Below are 19,115 nucleotides of genomic sequence, written 5' to 3'. Positions count from 1 at the left end.
GTGGCAGAGCTAATGCAGCTAACTGCCTCGTGTTCTTGCAACCATTTCTTCTTCATCCTCAAACTGTGAGCCAAAATAACCCTTCTTTCTTAAACTCCTTTGGTCAGATATTTTGACACAGTAATGAGAAAAATAATTAAGACACACATTAAGGGTCAATCTAGGCTCTGCATCGGCTTCCTGAACTGGGAGAAGGCTGCCAGAGAGGCTGCTATCCTCCTCACACGTAATGTGTAGCAGAAGACACACTGAAGAAGTCTAGTCTAGGCTTTGTCTTCCCTGACACCAGCAGGGAACAGCAGGCCTTCAGGAGGTCCTTAGGGTTTACTTCATTTGATTGCCTCCATATCCCTATATTATTCACAGAACACTGAGAATACTCCCACCACAATTCAAGGGCCTATTTTCAGTTATTGTTGTTCAACCAGTTTGTACTGTTAATCTTCTCTTAGGCTAGGAATTTCTAAGTCAACATCAATCTGTGTTTATTAACCTAGATCATACCGCCTATGAAAAGTAAAAAGACATGGCTCTTTGAAGGTAGACCAGTTGCTCATAGAAATATGTCTTAAGTTACAGACCATAGATCAGAGTCTGGGTCAGCCAGGTTCCTGTTATACAGTTTTTTCCCACTAGTATAGTGGTCAGTAAACTTTATCTGTAAATTTCCAGATGGTAAGTATTTTAGGCTGTATAGGTCACACCATGTAATAACACCTACTCAGCTCTGTCCTTACACCACAAAAGTCGTCTCAGACAATTTGTACATAATAAGCTGCTTGTGTAGCAATGGAACATCATTTATGAAACACACAGTTGACCATATTTGACTGTCTTCTGTATTTTATCATCTTCTAGTAGAGCATGATTGGTTCCTGCATGTCATTGTCCTCAGTTGGCTTTCATATTGCTCTATCACTCCTCCAGAAGCCCGGTGCCAAAGCACCCGTCTGCCTTTCCCTTTCCTGACAGATGCTGTTCTGCACATGAATCAGAACTCTAACATCAGCCATGAACTCTACCTCTGTCTGCTATCAGAGGAAAATTTATTATACTCAGAAACGCGAGCAAGATCATCCCAAAGGAGGAACTACATATATATTGAGAGACACTGGATGAGGATGAAGGGTGCTCCAGAAGGCTCTCATTGGCATCATGGCTCTAACAGTCAGATTCTTGGAGAACAAGAGGACTTGGGGCTCTGAGCCAGGATGTGCAACAACTGGCATCTTCTTGGCCAACCTGGACTAAGCACTTAAAGAATCTGAAGGACAGAGAGCGAGACCCAAAGAATGACATCTTTTAGGACACATGCCAACTCTGGAATGCTCCACTTTCCTGCTGGTATCTTCCCCATGAAGACCTGATAGACTGGCCAACTAGATTAGTTTGCCCCCACCCTCCCTCTGCAGGATCCTCCCTGAACACTGTTTTTATCTACTGTGAGTCAGATGCTATTCTGAGTACTGGAGGAATGCCATGTAATAAAACAGAATCTCCGCTGCCATGAAATAATATTTAGTTGGAGAAAAGGAGAGACAAAAGCAAATGAATAGATCTGTTATATTTTGTTGTTTTATGGTAATTATGTTCTGTGTTTCCAAGTTGATGTTTTCAGTTCCATGTCCTCTTGAGGGAACAAATGATGTGTATTCACATAATAGAAGAAAAAGAAAAGGCAAACTTTCTCATTCGGTCTCTCCAGAAGTCACTAACAAATTCGTGAGGGTAATCTCTCAGGACCTAACCACCACCTAAAGGTTTGACATCTTAGTATTATATTTTTTCAAATCTTTAAGAGATTTATTTTTATTTTGTGTGCGTGACTACTTTGATTGCATGTTTGTTAGTGTATAGAATGTGTGCCTGTAGAGGCCAGAAGAAGGTATTGCATCCCGTCTTAGCTAGGCTTTATATTACTGCTGTAAAGAGACACCACGGCCATGGCGACTCTTATAAAGGAAAAACATTTTTGGGTGGCTCACATTTTCAGAGGTTTGGTTCACTATCATGGGGCAACACTGTGATGTGTAAGCAGACCTGGTGCTGGAGACACCTGAGATTCCTACATCTTGACTTGGAGGCAGTTGGAAATAGTCTGTCTTACTGGGAGTAGCTTGAGTATAGGAGACCTCAAAGCCCACCCCCATAGTCATACACTTCCTCCAACAAGGCCACACCTATTGCAACAAAGACACACTTCCTAATAGTGCCACTCATTTGGGGGACTATTTTCTTTCAAAATCAACACAGATCCCCTCGAACTGGAGTAAGAGACAGTTGTGAGTCACCATGTGGGTGATCAGAATTAAACTGAAGTTCTCTGATAGAGCAACCAGTGTTCTTTGCCACTGAGCTATCTTTCCAACTCCTTAATATTAAGGGTTTTGTTGCTACTGTTATACATACATGCATATATATATATACATACATATATTGATATTATAATATAATTACATCATTCCTTCCTTCTCTTCCTTCCCTCTAATCTCTATAATATACTCTAATATATCCCCTTGCTCTCTCTCAATGCTATATATATATTATATTCATTGAATATATAATATGTATTTATAAATATATAAATAGAACCCACTCATTTCACATATAAATAGAACCTACTCATATCATATAATGATGTTGGCAGAGGTTTTCTGTTCTGCCTGGTCCCACAGCCATTTAGTCCCAAATAAATCTCACAGAGGACTATACTAACTATAAACTGATTGGCCTAGTATCTCAGGCTGCTTATTAACTCTTATAACTTACATTAGCCCATAATTCTTGTCTGTGTTAGCCTCGTGGCTTGGTACCTTTTTTGGTGAGGCAGTCACATCTTGCATTCTCTGCATCTGGGTCACAAGTGTAGACTGAAACTTCCCTCTTCTCAGAATTCTCATTGTCCCACCTCTACTTCCTTCCTGGATACTGGCCAATCAGCATTTTATTAAAAATAATACAAGTAACAGGATAAAAGACCATTGTCCCACAACATAATGGTACTTGTATGCATATGTTTTCAGGGATATTAAGTTTTAATATTTTAATATGAATTTGGGAGCAGATATAAATATTTATATGAGAAAGGGAGGAAGGTACTAAGGTAGTCAAGCTTTATATAGTTATTGGAAGGGACCTGGGATTTTATATCAAGTGGAAGAAACTGGGCTTTGGGTTTTGATAACGGGAGGGTCATACCATGATAGGAGTTTTAAAGGATTAGCTTGGCTAAGTTTTGTAGTGGGGAAGAGGGAAAGGAAGCAATGACAGAAATGAGAGCCTCATCAGGACATCATTACCATAGTGCAAAGAGGCGATATAGATGGTTTGATGGTGGCTATGGGGATGGCGAGAGGTGACCAGATTCAGAGACACTGTCTCGGTTGCTCGTTTTATTTTTGCGACCAGAAGATGGACAAAAGCAGTTTAAAGAGAAAGGGTTTGTAATGGCTTACAGTTCCCAGGCCACAAGGCAAAATATAAATTAATATAAATTGGTTAATTTAAGTTATAAGAGCTAGTGAGACAAGCCTAGGCTAAAGGCCAAGCTTTCATAATTAATTGTAAGTCTCTGTGTTATTTCTTTGAGCTGGTGGCCCAAAGGAAAAAAATCCATCTATATATGACAGCTCATGTGGGGACTAGAATATCCTAACCCAAAGCCTGAGAAAGCTAAGAAAAGTTCTGGACAAGGAACCAGATACGGATTCCTAGTTCTGCAGTTTCTCAGGCAGCCAGGTGCTTGGCATACAGAGGTGCCACTACTGCCTGCTACTTGTGGACATTAGTCAGTTTCTGGTGCCATGTACAAGCACAGTGTGCTAAGCTGATTACATGCTGGCTGACATGGGAGTTTAAGATTTGTCTTACATTCTTAGAACACTGAAGTAATCAGTAAAGACAGATCTAGGCAGGAAAAAAAAAACCTCTAACAGGTTACAGTGTGTTTAAAAAATGCATATAGGCTTAAAAAAGAAAAAATGGGTATAGATAGTAGACTCTGTCTACTTTCTCTATATGTCTCTTCCAGCCTGGCTATATTCTGTTAAACCATTGGCTGAAAGCAGCTTCTTTATTCATTAACCAATAAAAGCAACACATACACAGAAGGACTTCCTGCACCAAATGATAGTGTGTAGCCCAGATGATCCAGCCTCTCTGGGTGCCTCTGCTGCAGTTTCCTCAGAGTTCTACACTGAGAACAGCTTCAAGGCTGCTGACTGAGATGGTCCAGCCTCACAGACTACTCTTGCTAGGACTACAAATAAGTCTCATGTTTTCCCATTGTACAGAGACCAGAAAACAATTGTTATACCAGGTTTTCCCAAGACTTGACCATTATCTCAATTTTCTCATGTTCCCTAACGATGCCATTACCCCCAGACAACAGGAAGTAGTCTACAGAATATGATGCCCACATTCCCAAAGGACAGGGTGTGTGGTTTTTAGTCATAGGATGGGTTATAAATGTTTGTAATTGTTTAGGGGTATTTATGACAAGTTGTTATTGACCATGGGTAGAAAAAAATCTGGACAAAGAACATTTATTAGATTCATGGATCTCTTTTTGAAGGGAAAAAAGAGGGATATAATATAGAAATGATGGGATAAAATGATAGATTTTTGAATCTACTTTTGAGCAATTGTTTTGTAGGCTGATGCAAATTGAAGTTTATTTTTGTTATACTGTATCTATGTCTCTATTTTTGTCTAAGGTATTGTACCCATTCAGCTCATTTAAAAAGGTAATGTAAAGATTTATCTTTGAAAGCTATTTAGGATAATAAATACAAGTTAATATTTATCTATAATAATCACACTTATAACCATGTTAGGTATGTTTTCAAGATCATACAGAGGTATATTTTAGATAGGTGATCTTCAAACACTTCAAAAGACCTACAGAATATGACTTTTAAAATATTCTAGTAACATAAGGCTGTTCATGATAGTGAGACACATCTGCTCCTGGCAGCACCAATCTTTAAAAAAGGATAATGGGCATCAGAGAAATTCCATATGGAGTTTGTTTCCTTTGTGGCAATAGTTAGCAATTTTGGCAAGAAACTGCCCTTGCCTTGACTACTGACATTAGGACAAACAGGACACAAAAAGTGACTGCCAAACTTTGCCAAGACAGGGTAGGACAGTCCTCCAAAATTGCCTGCTTCACAGAAAAGTATGTCAGGTATTCTATGCAAGTAGTCTGAAGATGAATGCCTGAAACATTATAGAGAAATCTTGTGTGACTGTTCAGGCAGCTAGCCACTTCTGTCATTTCTATACTTTTGGAAGTTGCTGACTCTGCACTTTCTGTTTACTCAAGTAATATTATTTCCTTCTTGGGTCTTTGAGAGAGTTGAAGATGAGATAGTCATAGCTGCAGTTTTCTTTGCTACCAAATTCAGAAGAGAAACTCACAAAAGAGGTCTAAAATGTATAAGGCTTAGAGACATAAAAGCTTAAATTGTTTATCTAAAAAAAATTGAGGTCTAAAAATATAGTCTGGGGTATTGATAAAAAGTAGTATAAAAAATAAATTGGCTATAAACTTTGGACTCACAAAGAAAAAATAGATAATGGAATATTTTCTCTGAATTTGTCTAATGCAAAAGGACTGGGCATTGTGAATATAATTCTTATTTGATGATTGTCCTTATGGTTTATAGTTTTATTATGTTAGAGTTAAAAATGTTTCCTTATATATAGACAAAAGGGGGAAATGTTATGGGATAATCTTTTTGTACACTGTGAAGATGTGTCTTTGCCAAGGCACTTCTGATTGGTTTAATAAAGAGTTGAATATCCAATAGCTAGGCAGGAAGAGGTTAGGCAGGTCTGGACAGAGAGAGGAGAGGAGATGAATCCAGGCACAGTAGAGATGCAAGGAGATAAGAAGGAAACAGGAGGTATAAGATGGAAGAGAGGTAAAAGCCATGATTAATATAGATGAATTAATTTAAGTTATAAGAGCTAGTAGGACAAGCCTAAACTATAGGCCAAGTTTTTATAATTAATAATAAGTCTCTGTAACATTTTTTGTGAGCTAGCCACCCAAAGAAAAATTCAACTACAGGCCATCATGGCTGGGAAGGTATGTTGGCAAGAACAGGAGGCAACTGGTCACAAAATGGTGAATATTTGTATGTTTTCTCCTGTATTCATTTAAGAATCTCAACACATAGACTGGTACCAACCACATTTAAAGTGGCACTTTCCACCTATCATTATTTAGACAATCCCTCACAGAGGTTTATTTCCACGTTGAATCTAAATTCCATTGAGTTCTCATTCAGTAGTGACCATCACTGGTATATTTTAAAAATTACACTCCTAATAATTTACACATGACTGGAATGTGGGGGAGTGAAAAAGCATAGTCAAGGATGACTCTTAGATATTGCTAGCTCTCATATCTCCTCACAAGACCTTTTCTTCCAACAGTTGCTGTGGCAACTGGCTCAAAGGGTATCGGCATCCAGTTACTCACCTCTACAGCTTCCATTTCTTATCCCCCATGAGAGCTTTGTGGCCACTCTATAAGACCCTTTCCTTTCCAGATACTAGTTAGCTATTCAAATACCTGTAGAACCATGTAAGACCCAGGAAGTTAATCCCTCAGAGGTTATTTAAGTGAAAGTTTGGTAATAGAGGGATAATGCTATCAGCCCAGCTCTTTAAAGAGTGTGAACCCACCAGACCCAATCCCCATATACACTCCAGGGAGACTGAACTTACCAGTGTAATCATACACTTCCAGATTGCACGTGTCACTTCCCATTTCACTCCTCCTAGTGTCTGTCCACTGTTCCTTGGGTTCCCTTCCAAAAGGAAACACAAAGTCCCAGAACATCACATTCTTCTTATAAACATGAAAGTCTGAGATGTTCATTAGCTGATGCATGCCCAGTGGTACAGTGCTGGCCTAACACATGTGGGACCTTGTGATTCAACCCACCCCCCCCCAAAGACACAAACACACATATACAAACACACACACACACATTTCCAGGTGGCAAAGAGGTTGTCAGATATACCTGTGTCTGTGGTTCAGAACCAGTGTGTAGAACAGGCTACTCATCTTCAAAGGTCCCTTTATTGGCAAATGGTTGGGACCCTACTCTCACTGGCTCCAGCAACAAGGTGGCCTCTCCATCTCCCACTCCCTTCACAGGTGATCCTTCCTGCACCACAAAAGGAGAGGAACGCAATACACCAGCAGTGGAAGGGATCAGTGCTCTCTGCTTCACGGTGACGTGTTTCTCTCTCCTCACGGTGTTCTAGCTCCAATGGCTTTGTGTTCTCACAGCAGAGCATAGTCGTATCAGCATGAAAGCTGGCGTAAGGTCAGCATGGCCACCGTACACATATAGAAGACAAATCTGCTGGAAGCCTTTCCCATCGGCTAAGATCCCCTCAGAGCTGTCAGAGAAGGAGACTGAAAAGTGAACTGAGATGCTGTTGGGAGGATAAAGGCAACAGAGAATGAGCACTGTGGTCCCCCGAGCTTTCACAGCTCTACTTACAGTCCCCGATCCTGTCCTAGCCTGAGCCCTGACTGTCAAGGCACTGCCGGGGCAGGACGAGGCTTTTGTTTTCATTTCTATTTAATCTGCTCAAATAAAAACTTCAATCACGAGCTGTTTTGCATCCCCATGCTTCAGGCATACTTTGCTATCCCCATTAGGAAAATTCACCCATAAAAGCATTAGATTCGCCTGCATTGTATGCAGAAATCTGAAATACCATCCTTTGTGCAAAGGATAAAAATTCACCCTGGGGTACCAATTTTAATAAGGCATAATTAGACCAATTTGTAGTAAGCTGAGGTTTCCACTCTGCAATTTGACAAGCAGCTTGAGTTATTTCACTACATTCTTACGCTCATGAATTTCTGTGTCTCAAACAAAAGGTCAAATGGAACATAAAATTCTATCCAAAGAACCCCTGGTGGAGTAGTGAATTTGCTGTCATACGTGTGTGTATGTGCTTCATTTTGTTTTGCTTTTCAAAATGGCATTATTGATGCAGAATGGATGGTGGTGAGGGAACCGCTAAGTCAGGTCCTCCTGTAGTCAAGTACCCAGCAAAGCACAGGAAGGCACACAGAATGGGCTCTCTCCTATGCAGATCTTGACAGGAGCAAAGGGCCCTTTATGGGACTGGCGAGTGTCTTCACAGTCTGCACACCACAGAACACCAACAGTAGCTGAAATGTAGAAGTATCAGGATGCACCACCTTACCTTGGAAGGGCAAATACTTCCTATATATCACTACCTTACTGTGACCATGATAAAATATTTCAAATAATCAGCTTTAAAGGAAGATACTTATTTGGGTCTGTCATTTAGGAGGCTGGAGCCTCCAAGCTCTGTTGTTTTGAGTCTGATGGAAATCGGTCTCCTGGCAGAGGATATAGCAGCTAACTGTGGGTTCAGAAAGGAAAAGAGAAAGGCTCTGGGGTTCCACCCTCCACAAAGTCACAAAGATGTCAGATCTCTGGGTCTCTGGCATTTGCTGTGGTTCTAATGAAGCTCTCATTACTTACCCTGCGGCTTCTTTGACCTTCCACTCTGTGTTCTCCCCCCCCCCCCTCATACACACACTCCACTGAAGCTCTCTTCCCAATTATTTTCAGGCCTCTTTTTCTATTTCATATTCTCTTTTCCTCTTTCTTTCTTTCTTTCTTTCTTTCTTTCTTTCTTTCTTCTTTCCTTCCTCCCTCTTCCCTCCCTTTCTCTCACTCTTTCTTTCTCTCTCACTCTTTTCTCTTTCTCTCTCTCTCTCTCTCTCTCTCTCTTTCTTTCTTTCTTTTTCTTTCTTTCTCTTTATCCCTCCCTTTCTCTGTCCTTCCTTCCCTCCCTCTGTTTTTCTCTCTCTGTCTCCCCGCTCTCCTTTCTTTGTCTTTTTGTCTCCTTTTTTCTCTTTGCTTCTCCTGTATATGACTTTCTCACTGTTTCTCTTTGCTTCGGTTTTCCTTCTCTCTTTGTTATTTGGCTTGTAGATGTTACCAGTCACTAGAGGTTATTCCATCATTTTGATAGGAGTATCAAAAAGAGATGCTTGTTATTGTTTTTTTTTAAATGACCATGTAAAATAAACTTTTTTCTAGGATTATAACATAAAAAAAAAGATGTCAGATCTCCCACTAGTCCCTACCACTTAAACATTTCATCACCTCCAATATGATCACCCCCACTTGAGAGACTGATATTTTCACAAATTGAGGCCTTCAGGGCCATTCAAGACCCAAACTATGGCCTGTATTCTCCCCGGCCTGGAAAACTATTTCCTACCGTTATATCTTAAAATGCACAGCACAATGGATGTCACCATGGTGCCCTTTGGTGACCTATCTCTGACCTCTCATCCGGGAACATCATCAGGAGAAGCTTTTAATATTCACTCATTTTCCTGCAGGGAAAAACTGAGGTCATGTGACATGAAAAATGGGATGTGGGTCAGAAGCAAGAGAAGGCAGAGCTGAATAATACTTTTTTTTCCTGTGAATTCTAGACCTTTCTCCTCAGGGTGGAGTTTTGACTGTCGGATGAGTCTCAAAGGGTCCACAGCAAGCAGATCCTGCCATCAATGCTGGTCCATGGGGTAGTACACATACGAAGTCTGCATTGCTGGGAGCTACTACAGGTTTACCAGACCTCTTAATAGTTCCCTTTCCTGTATATATCATCTAAATGCCCAGATTAAACTGAAGCACTGGTTAAAGATGTTAAATGTTGAAGACACAAGAAAGCAAAAATCATGGTACTTTATTCTGATAATGTAGAGACCTCCTAAGACCTCAAATAGATTGCCAACAAATGGCTCTTGAAGAAGAGGGTGTATTTTAACAAAACGATGTTTTAAACAAAATGTCAGAAAAGAACTGAAAACTAATTTGCTGCCAAGAGGGAGAGCAGCTTGGAAATGGCGCAGTAGGGGATGGAAGAAAATGCTGGAGACTCCTTCCGGGGAGAGGAATAGCAAAGGAAAGGCCGCATGTGGAGGTCTAAGGGCACTGAGAGGCAGGAAGCACAATCTAACAGCTGACGTGAAAAACACTCCTATCTGGGCAGTGGCGGCGCAGGCCTTTAATCCCAGCATTCAGAAGGCAGAGGCAGGAGGATCTCTGTGAGTTCAGGGCCAGCCTGATCTACAGAATGAGTTCCAGGACTCTCAAAAAAAAAAAAAAAAAAAAACCAAAACAAAACAAAGTAAAAAAAATTCTTCTACCTTTGTGAGAAGCTCTCTAGCTGCGCTGGGACTGTTTCTTCCAGTGACAGAATTAGTGTTGACCCCGGACGTTGTATTCTACTTGCTGGTCTCTTCTGGAAACACTAAGATCCTCTTGTCTGTGAGGGAAGTCTGTCTCTATGGGGGGCTCACTTTCTACTCAGAGTAAGGCCAACCCCGTAAGATTCCGAGATATCCAGTAGTAACTCCATTGCATGCATGTGCACACCGATGACAATGACCTGCCCACCTGCTCAGTGCCCAGGAGCCAGACATCTAGTCAAACTTGGCCCGCACATTTCCAATATTTGTTCCATCACTTTAGTAAGAAGGCCAAACCAGCTAGAAGGGCACCTTACTCCCCAGCAGGCTAGTGTGCTGCTTTGATGGAGGGCAGAGACTATGTCTTAGACTTTGGGACCCTGCTCACATGAGTCATAAAAGGCATGATATGGATCAGACCATGTACGACGGGGGATCAGAGTCTCAGAACTACATTTCATTGCCTTCCCGTGGCTTGATGGTGACGTAGATAAAGCCATGTCTGTCATAGCCCCTCTCAGGCCGACACAGGACATTTGTGTGGCTGTATCAGTGCATCTCAGCTGCTTGGGCACCCAGGCTCCTGTCCAGCTTCATATCATAGTAAAAACCTATCATGGTATTCTGTATGGAAGAGCAGAAATGAATGGATGATGTTGCATGCTTGACAGATATAAAAATGATAAATGCTGTATTATGTGGGAGAGGTAATGTGTTAGTATTCAAGCATCTGTACTGGCCTGACCTCGGGGTTTACTTCCTCAGCTGTAGCCACTAAGAGCACCACCTGTGCACATTCATTGGGTTCCCTTTTAAAAGGGCCCTGCCCACCTCCCATCCCTCCCTTTTTCTCTGTGTCTGTCTGTCTGTCTCTCTCCCTCTCTGCTCTTCTATCCTTAGAGGCCGGTCTCCACTCTCCCCTTCTCCCTTTCCTCCTTCACGTTCCTCCAATAACAAAACCCTCCCCCTGAGCTCTGTTGCATGGCGTCTTTTTCTCGCACACTGCTTTTTCTAAATTACAACACTGGTTCCCTGGCCGGGAAAGGCTCTTCTGGCATTTATTTCCTGTCCACAGGCAGTTTAAGGCACACCAGCATCCTAGAACACGGTCCACGTTCGACAGCCTCACTTCTCTGGATCACTGGGTCCCTTCGTCTATCATGATTGGTGAGCCACTTCCCTTTCCCCACCTTTGGCTATTTCACGAGTGAAGACTTGTCTGTCTCTTGAGCGTGGTTTCTTTCATTTGGGCTTCATTATTGGGCTTCATTATAAGCCCCAGTACCAGACAACCACAGCTCCTTCAGGCTCAGAGCCGTCGGCCCCCACCCTTTGCGTGAGTACCCCCTGGGCAGCCTGTGCCAGTTTCATTTCTTGGACCCTTGAGTCCTTCAGCTCCTGCCCCTTGATTGACAGATCACTGGGCAGTTTATGCCTTTTTCCTGATACTTGCTTGATTAAAAAGCCATTGGATCTCATTCTGCCTCATTCATGGGAATAAGCCTACCAAAAATCTGCTTCCTGGAATTCTATATCCTGATATTTTACAGGACCTTAGTTAGCAACATCCTGCCAGACATCCTGATCTCTGTTGCATGAGGCATGTTTGCTCAGTGGCAGAGCTCACCCAAAGGTACCCACTTCACGCTGGGGCCCTGCCCACCTGCTCCACCCTCAACAGATCTGCTCTTTTTCATCTGCAAAAAAATCTGCTTTTCTGTTTACTGGTGACTTTGCCTTCCATTCAATATTGTTAACTGGGGCTACTCGCCTCTGAGCATTCCCCTGAAAGTGAGGCTCCCTTTCTTGAGCCCCTGTTTTCTCCTTACCTTCTGGCTTTTCTCAAAATCTTGGTTGCCAGGTGACTGTATCTCTCAGACTCAGAGCCCTTGGTTCCCCGCCCTTTGTGTGACAACCCACTGAATTGCCTATGCCTCTCTGGAAATTTACCCTCTCTGATTCCTGGGACACTAGTAATTGTAGACTGTTGGGTCTCACTTCTCTGCCTTGCTCATGGGAGCTGCGCCATGGTCTATACCTCCTTGCTCCCATTGGGATGATTTTTGGAGACCTGCTGACCCCTCCTAATCAGCTATTGTTGCAGGATGACCAGCTATAGGCCACAAGCTGGAGGCCCAAGACTATCAAACATGTCCTGGTGACGCTGTGGTGATGGGAAAGGATCAGGTGCTGTAAGCCCTAGGGAATCGACTTGGATCTACCTCGAACAGCATTTTGCCAGGTCTAAGTGGCACCTGACGGTTCTACAGAGCCTGGACAGTGAAGTGAAACAGTCAACTACTCCAGGATGTGGCCAGCACCTACGCTTCCCAGTCAGCAGGAAGTAGACTTGAGAATACATCTTCCTCATCCCCCGCCTCACCTGCTACCCATTTCTAACTCCTTGCCTTTTTATAATAAATAAAAAGGAGGAGTATCAGCATTCAGGCATCTGTACTGGCCTGTTGGGCTTCTGACAGGCCACGTCCTCAGCTGCAGACACTAAGAGCATCTCCTGTGCTCCCTTATAAAAGGGCGCTGTCCTCCTCTGGCTCTCTCTCCCTCTTTCTCCCTCCCCCTCTCCCATTTCCTCTCTTCTTCCCTCCCTTCCTCCTTCCCTCTCTCCCTCTTTCTCCCTTTCTCCTCTCTCCTCTTCTATCCCCAGAGACAGGTTTCCCCTTCCCCCTTTCCCATTCACTTCTCCGAATTAAAAAAAAAAAAAAAAAAAAAGCCCTCCACCTGAGTTCCGTCACATGGTATCTTTCTCTCATCTTTATCTCGCTTTTTCTAAATAACAAAAACATGCATATATATTCGTTAGAGGAACATTTCAATATACTTGTCCTGAAATAAAAGATAATTCAAATAAACTGGTCACACAAATGATAAGTCTTGAATCCAATTTAAAAACAAAACAAAACAAAACAATTTCTGCTTTGGAAAATTGCAATGAAAGTACATGCACTTAGAAACAATTGGAAATAACAAAATCTACTTTCCAGAAATGAGGCTAAATAAGAATTGAAATCTAAGAGAAGGTAAAATTCCTCAAATTTGTGAATTATTTCATTATCATCTGTTTTAAGATCAAAAGTAAAAATGGGTTGCACCATATTATTCCCTGAGACTTGTATAGTTCTTCACAAAGAAAACTAAAAGGAAAGAAACATAATTTCATGAAAATTCTGAAGTAAAAAAGAAAATCTTCCATCTTTTGCTGTCTTTGTTATTCTCAAACTAAAGGGAGATGTTATGGATTCCTGGTGATCTCTGGAGCCTGCAGAACAGGAGCTGTGTCCCCAGGCTGACACCAAGTTTCTCCAGAGTCTCTCTCTCTCTCTCTCTCTCTCTCTCTCTCTCTCTCTCACACACACACACACACACACACACACACACACCTACCTTTATTTTCTAACCTAAAGAACCTGGTCATTCAAATCAAACTTAGGAAAAACAAAGACAAGGTACTGGGATTTCAAAGGGCAAGCCAGGCCCTGTCTGCACTCTATATTCACCTGCAAGGACCCTCTGTGGGATGCCCAGCTACTCCCAAGCCGTTGTGAAGACCCTCCCCATCATAGTTCAGAAAGTGAGGGACTCGGGACAGCTGTGTAGATGAATTGCTGAGGCTGAAGGGCTCTACTGAACTACATCCTCAAATATCATCCCCTCAACAGAAGGGAGATGCTTGGCTGGATGATCCCAGGTCCATCCCAAGCTTCCCCTGAAGTTTAGGGTGTGTTGTGGTGACAGATGCTGTGGAGAAACCTGTCACCCACTCCTTCCTTTTCCTTCCAACTCCCGTTTCCTTTTCTCAGGCATTCACCACTGAGAACAAGTGAAGGGAACAAAAAGGATTAGTAGAAAGTTTCCCTGGTCGGACTGTTTTCAAGTTACAGAATCAGAATACATAATGAGTGGAGAATTCCCTTTAGAAAAGTGTGTGAGTGACAGACCCCACCTGCACGGATTCAATGAAGAGGTGAGTGACTGGTCTCCCAGCTGGACAGTCTCGCCCCACCTCTAGGCCTTAGGCCCCAGGGCACCAAAAGCTTGGGAGGGTGGGGCAGGTGAGCAGCAACTGTGAGTTCCTCTGTTTTCCATAGCCATCTTTCCATGAGTGTATTGCTTACAGAAAAACATCATCTCCATCTTAATATACACGATGACCATTTAATTACACTGGCCATCACCTATTGGAACCTTCTGATTGATAATAGAAATTCAGGAGCCAGAGGCAGGCAGATATCTACGAGTTCAAGGCCAGCCTGGTTTACAGAGCAAATTCCAGAATGGCCAAGGCCAGAAAAACAGAAAAACTTTGTTTCAGAAAAAAAGAAAGGAAGGAAGAAAGAAAGGAAGGAAGGAGGGACAGGGGAGGAAATGACTATCAATTTTCTATTGCTTCCCTGATAAAATGGCACCTCCTCCACTCACTCCCTCAAGCCAGAGACTTTCCTAGTCACCAATCAGTTGGTCCTCTGCCTCCTTCCTACCAGTTCTGGGGCCCAGAGAAAGTCCAGAAAGAAGATAATGAGTTCTTTTGGACTGAACCCCACTTCTACTGCACTATCAGCAGTCTCCCCGAGACCAAGGCCCAGGCATGCTTCCTCTTTGCTTGCAGAGTTCCACCTCAGGTCTGTACTGTGCAGGCCCAGCAAGAGAACGGCAGGTCACTCCTTCAAGTCTCAGGCAGCTGAAAAGACCTGAGAAGTCCAAAGATGTTCATTGCAGCTGCAAATAATCCTGACTGCTTATCCACGACACACAGGACTGTGGTTCTCTGTACCATAACATAGAGAGTTTGGCTACTTAGTCCCGCCTTAGAGTTTTCTCTCAGGACACTTAGGATGACTGGGGTGCCCTTCTAGTTCCAGCTGCCTGATACCTTCTCTGCCATACCTCCACACACCTGTGCACTCTTCTCTTTGTGACTCTGTTTGTGGCACAGCCACGGGAGGTTCAAAGCTGCTTGCTGTCTCAATAACTTCTTTCTATCTGTCTGGAACATTCTCCCTATCTGTCTAACTCCCCTTCCATCTCCCGCTCATTCACCTTTCAAATTTAGCTTGCCCAAAGTAACACGAGAGGAACCCACCAAGAGGATGGCTCTCGTGTGTGTTTGTGTCATTTAGCTGTGGTTAAACTCACAGAGATATACGTCTGCAGGGCCGAGGTCAGGGACAGCGTCATGACCAGCAATGGTGTCTCTTCCAGCCACTCCTCTCAGCCAGCTGAAGGTTGTCCTTTTCTCAGAACTGAAATCTTAGATTCCCCACAAGGTTTGCGTGGAAGGCTTTAGAATCAGAATCTGCTTTTGTTTGCTTCCGAGAGTTACTTTGGGAGGAGACTGTTAATTAAAATGTCCTGGTGCTTGTCCCCCAAGGCGGTTCCTTCCACGCTAAGTGCTTCCCAGAGCTCTTGCCTCTCAGATCCGGGCGAACATGAGCGAGGATGGGAGTTCCACAAAGCACAAACTCAACGGATTCCACACAGAGCTGTCGCCAGCACGGGGCTGGTACCCATCAGGTTTTATTTATTTATTCAAGAAAACTTTACTGACCCTGCCAGTTAATTACAGTAATGTATTCACGGATGTTTGGAGCGTGATTGTTGATCCCTTCTGTGTGTCTGAAGTATTTCATAAGTGTTTCCTGTCAGAGTGGTGTATTCCTACTCAAGGTCGGTGGGGGTGGGGAGGTACCAACCACTGTGTCTTTCCTATGTGTGCTGGGAGGAGTTTTTAGCATTAAGTTAGGACAGGGAGGGGCCTTGAACCTGAAGAGGTGGGGATTCCCAGCATGCTGCTGTTTTTGGTAAGAATCACCATCAGTCATGTTAAAGAGCTCCTTTCCTTCTTAGTCCAGACATTTATTGAGGAATGTTCAATCGTCTTCACAGAAAGAAGAAAAATACAGCCTAAGCCCCAACCAGAATCAGAGCTGTGTTTGAACTTTACCAACAGGTGCTGGGTTTCCATCAGACTCAGCTAATAGCACAATAAAGAATTCTGCAAGCCAGGATGGAGCAGTTTTGACCCATGCTTAACCTCTTTCCTTACCGTGGGCCTGCTCTCCCTGCCCACTAGATGGCGAACTCGAGAAGGAAGCAAGACTTCTATTTTACACCATCAAACTTTGGCATTTGGGTTTGAGAATATCCATCTAAATAAAGCAGGCCTTCTGTTAGTGAGTACTTGGTAAGCTTTAGTGATGGCTAAACTGGGGTATGCAGATATAACTAACTCTCCCAAGTTCAGCTTCTCCCATTAGCCAGGTGTCTGATTCATAAGCCTATTGAAAAATCCTTTTTGCTATCAGATGCCACTGTCTTCTTAGATTAATTTTTTAAATTGTACAGGAGTTAAACTCATCCCTGGATATGTCACACAAACATCTCGTCAAACCACCCAAAATGATGAAGTTGGTCCGTATTAAAGAACCTTCCTCATTCATCTACCACAGCTGGCCATGATTAGAGTGTTGGGAAAGAGGTCGGTTAGCCTTGGTGGGTAAGTTACTCAGTCAGGGAATGAATCACGAGCACTAAATAACTGCCCCCAGTTTTCCCTTGTGTACCCTTTTTTTTCCACAACCCTCTTTCATGAAGGAAAAACCCAGGGTGACCTAGAAAAGGGCTAAACCTCAACCTGAAGGAAGCCGCTCTGTTTCCAGCAGGAGAACTCACTTCATCCTCCATGTCAGAAAGTACAATATACGTTGTCTGAAATGTTTGAAAACTTCAGTACCCCAGATTACTGTTTACGGGTTTTTGGTCCTTAGTGACAAGGTTGGCCAAAGAGGTAGGAATGTTCGACTCTGTGAATCTCCACCCTGCTCACAACACAATGCAGCCTAGGGCCAAAACAGCGTTTCCCAGGCCACAGATAACAAACCCCACACACATTAGAGTGCTTCACTGCATTAAGTCCTGGACCGAGTCAGGCTGCATACAGTAGGGGCTGTGGGCAGGTCAGTAACAGAGTACAATAGCCAGCAGCGATAGGGCCAGATGCTCTGGTGCCATCAGTCACCATGACACTGAGTATTAACTGTGCACAGATTCACACACAAGAAGTAGTCCGGGGGGGGGGGAGATGCAAATTAATACCTCAAGTGGCAGCAATATATGTAAGATCGACATATATGCCTTTGATATACAAGGAGAGTGCTTTAACAAATTTTCAGTATGTTCTATTATCTATTCAAAATGTGCTTTGTTTTAAAAGAAAGCTAATGTAGGCCATATAAGTGATATCTAAGTAAAATTATTTAAATGAAATAACCAGAGTTAATTTAGCTAATTTACAAAACACAACACAGGACATCAGGACGGAAAAATGCATTTGCTTAAATCTTAAGCCCTTTATTGACTACAATGCAGAACGTTTTACTTTTTGACATCGGTGGGTTTGGTGATTTTTGGTTTTTGGTTTTGACATTTTTCACATTCAGCAGAAAACAAGAACCAATAACTATTAGTAACATCAGTAAATTAGAGCAAATATAGAAACAATTCTCTTTTGGAATGATGCTTCAACAAGTGGCCAGAAAAATCCCTCTTTCTTGCCCCAGACCTGCAACCCATGACTATCCACAAGTGACAGTGGATAGCGGTGGTGCAGAACAACCAAGGCTGTCACTCTGTATGTGCGATGGTGACAAAATAGAGATTGCCTCTGGCTATTGAATGGATTTGCCATCCTAAATTGCTCAGTTTCAGAGAAATGACTACTTCCTTATGCATTGCGCAATGATTTTTCCAACTATCTCCTCATGCTCAACAAAATGTCATCCGGACACCCTTGGACTTCAGTGCATGACATACCAATGGCCACATCCATCACACACACATAAATAATGAGGAGACTCATGGGATATGCAGAAATGAAAAGAAATAAATTGGATTTTTGGCAATACCCTAGTGAGAAAAAATACATATTTCTTGGCAACTCTCCAGTTTTGGAAGTAATGTCCAGCTATGACCCAATGAGGTCTGAGAGCCTCCCCCTGGGTTTGCACTCATTAGGGCTTGTCCCCAATTGTTTTTCTTTGACATACAATCTAGTCTTTGGAAACATGAAATGCCCCTAGACAATGTATCCTTCTTCAAAAAACATCCCACTCAAAAATCCTGACTCAGTTCTTAAATTAATGCAAGCAGCATGAGGGCTCTCAGGAAATGTCCTCAGAATGACATGATTGCAATGTTAAAGACACCTGATAGGTCTGCATGCCACCTTATTAAATTAAAAGCACCTGTATATTTATATGATGCATCCAATGGCTTAGATATTAAGATTCTAGAAATAATACATGTCTTATAGCAAAAAATATACATATAATAATCCACCTATAGTTTATATAAAGGATGAAATGTTTTGAATATATCTATATATCTATATATATTTACACACATATATACTCTGTGTATTTGCGGAATCAAGCACACAAACACTACAGTCCTTCATTGGCTCTTCCACGTCAGTGTCAAAGACACTAGATTTCAAAGTCTTATGGACTGGAACAAAGGTCATCGCTGGGGACAGAGGACTGGCTTGATGCATCTTCCCTTATGAAGGACCAAGTTTGCTGGGCAATGGCAACCTGCGATGCATGGCTTATTGCATGGGCCAATCTCATTCCAGTTGTCACAGGTCTTCACACAGCCTGGGCCACAGGTATCATACACAGCACCGTGTTTGCACTGAGTAGCTAAAAAAGAGGGAACAAGGTTGTGGTGAATAAAAGGTCATGCTAGCTCACTCTTCTTGAGACAAGTCTTGTGGGCTCTAGGCAACATATAGACTCTGCCACAGTCAAAGTGTAGATTTACATAG

At 42.6% G+C, this 19,115-nt stretch overlaps 1 protein-coding gene across 2 annotated transcripts in view; it reads right to left on the bottom strand.

The window, feature by feature from the left end:
• Positions 1-17,645: 17,645 nt before the first annotated feature.
• Bmper (BMP binding endothelial regulator) overlaps positions 17,646-19,115 on the bottom strand; it is a 254,315-nt gene continuing 252,845 nt past the window's right edge. For both annotated transcript variants that reach the window (XM_057767220.1, XM_057767219.1), the window contains one exon: positions 17,646-18,990. In XM_057767220.1, coding sequence (XP_057623203.1) covers positions 18,809-18,990 — 182 coding nt within the window. In that variant the 3' untranslated portion in view covers positions 17,646-18,808. The remainder of the gene's footprint in view (positions 18,991-19,115) is intronic.

The sequence above is a fragment of the Chionomys nivalis genome, chromosome 4, assembly GCF_950005125.1.
Source record: "Chionomys nivalis chromosome 4, mChiNiv1.1, whole genome shotgun sequence".
NCBI classification, from domain to species: Eukaryota; Metazoa; Chordata; class Mammalia; order Rodentia; family Cricetidae; genus Chionomys; species Chionomys nivalis.
The sequence above is the reverse complement of the archived record's forward strand: the minus strand, read 5'-3'. Positions and strand labels throughout refer to the sequence as shown.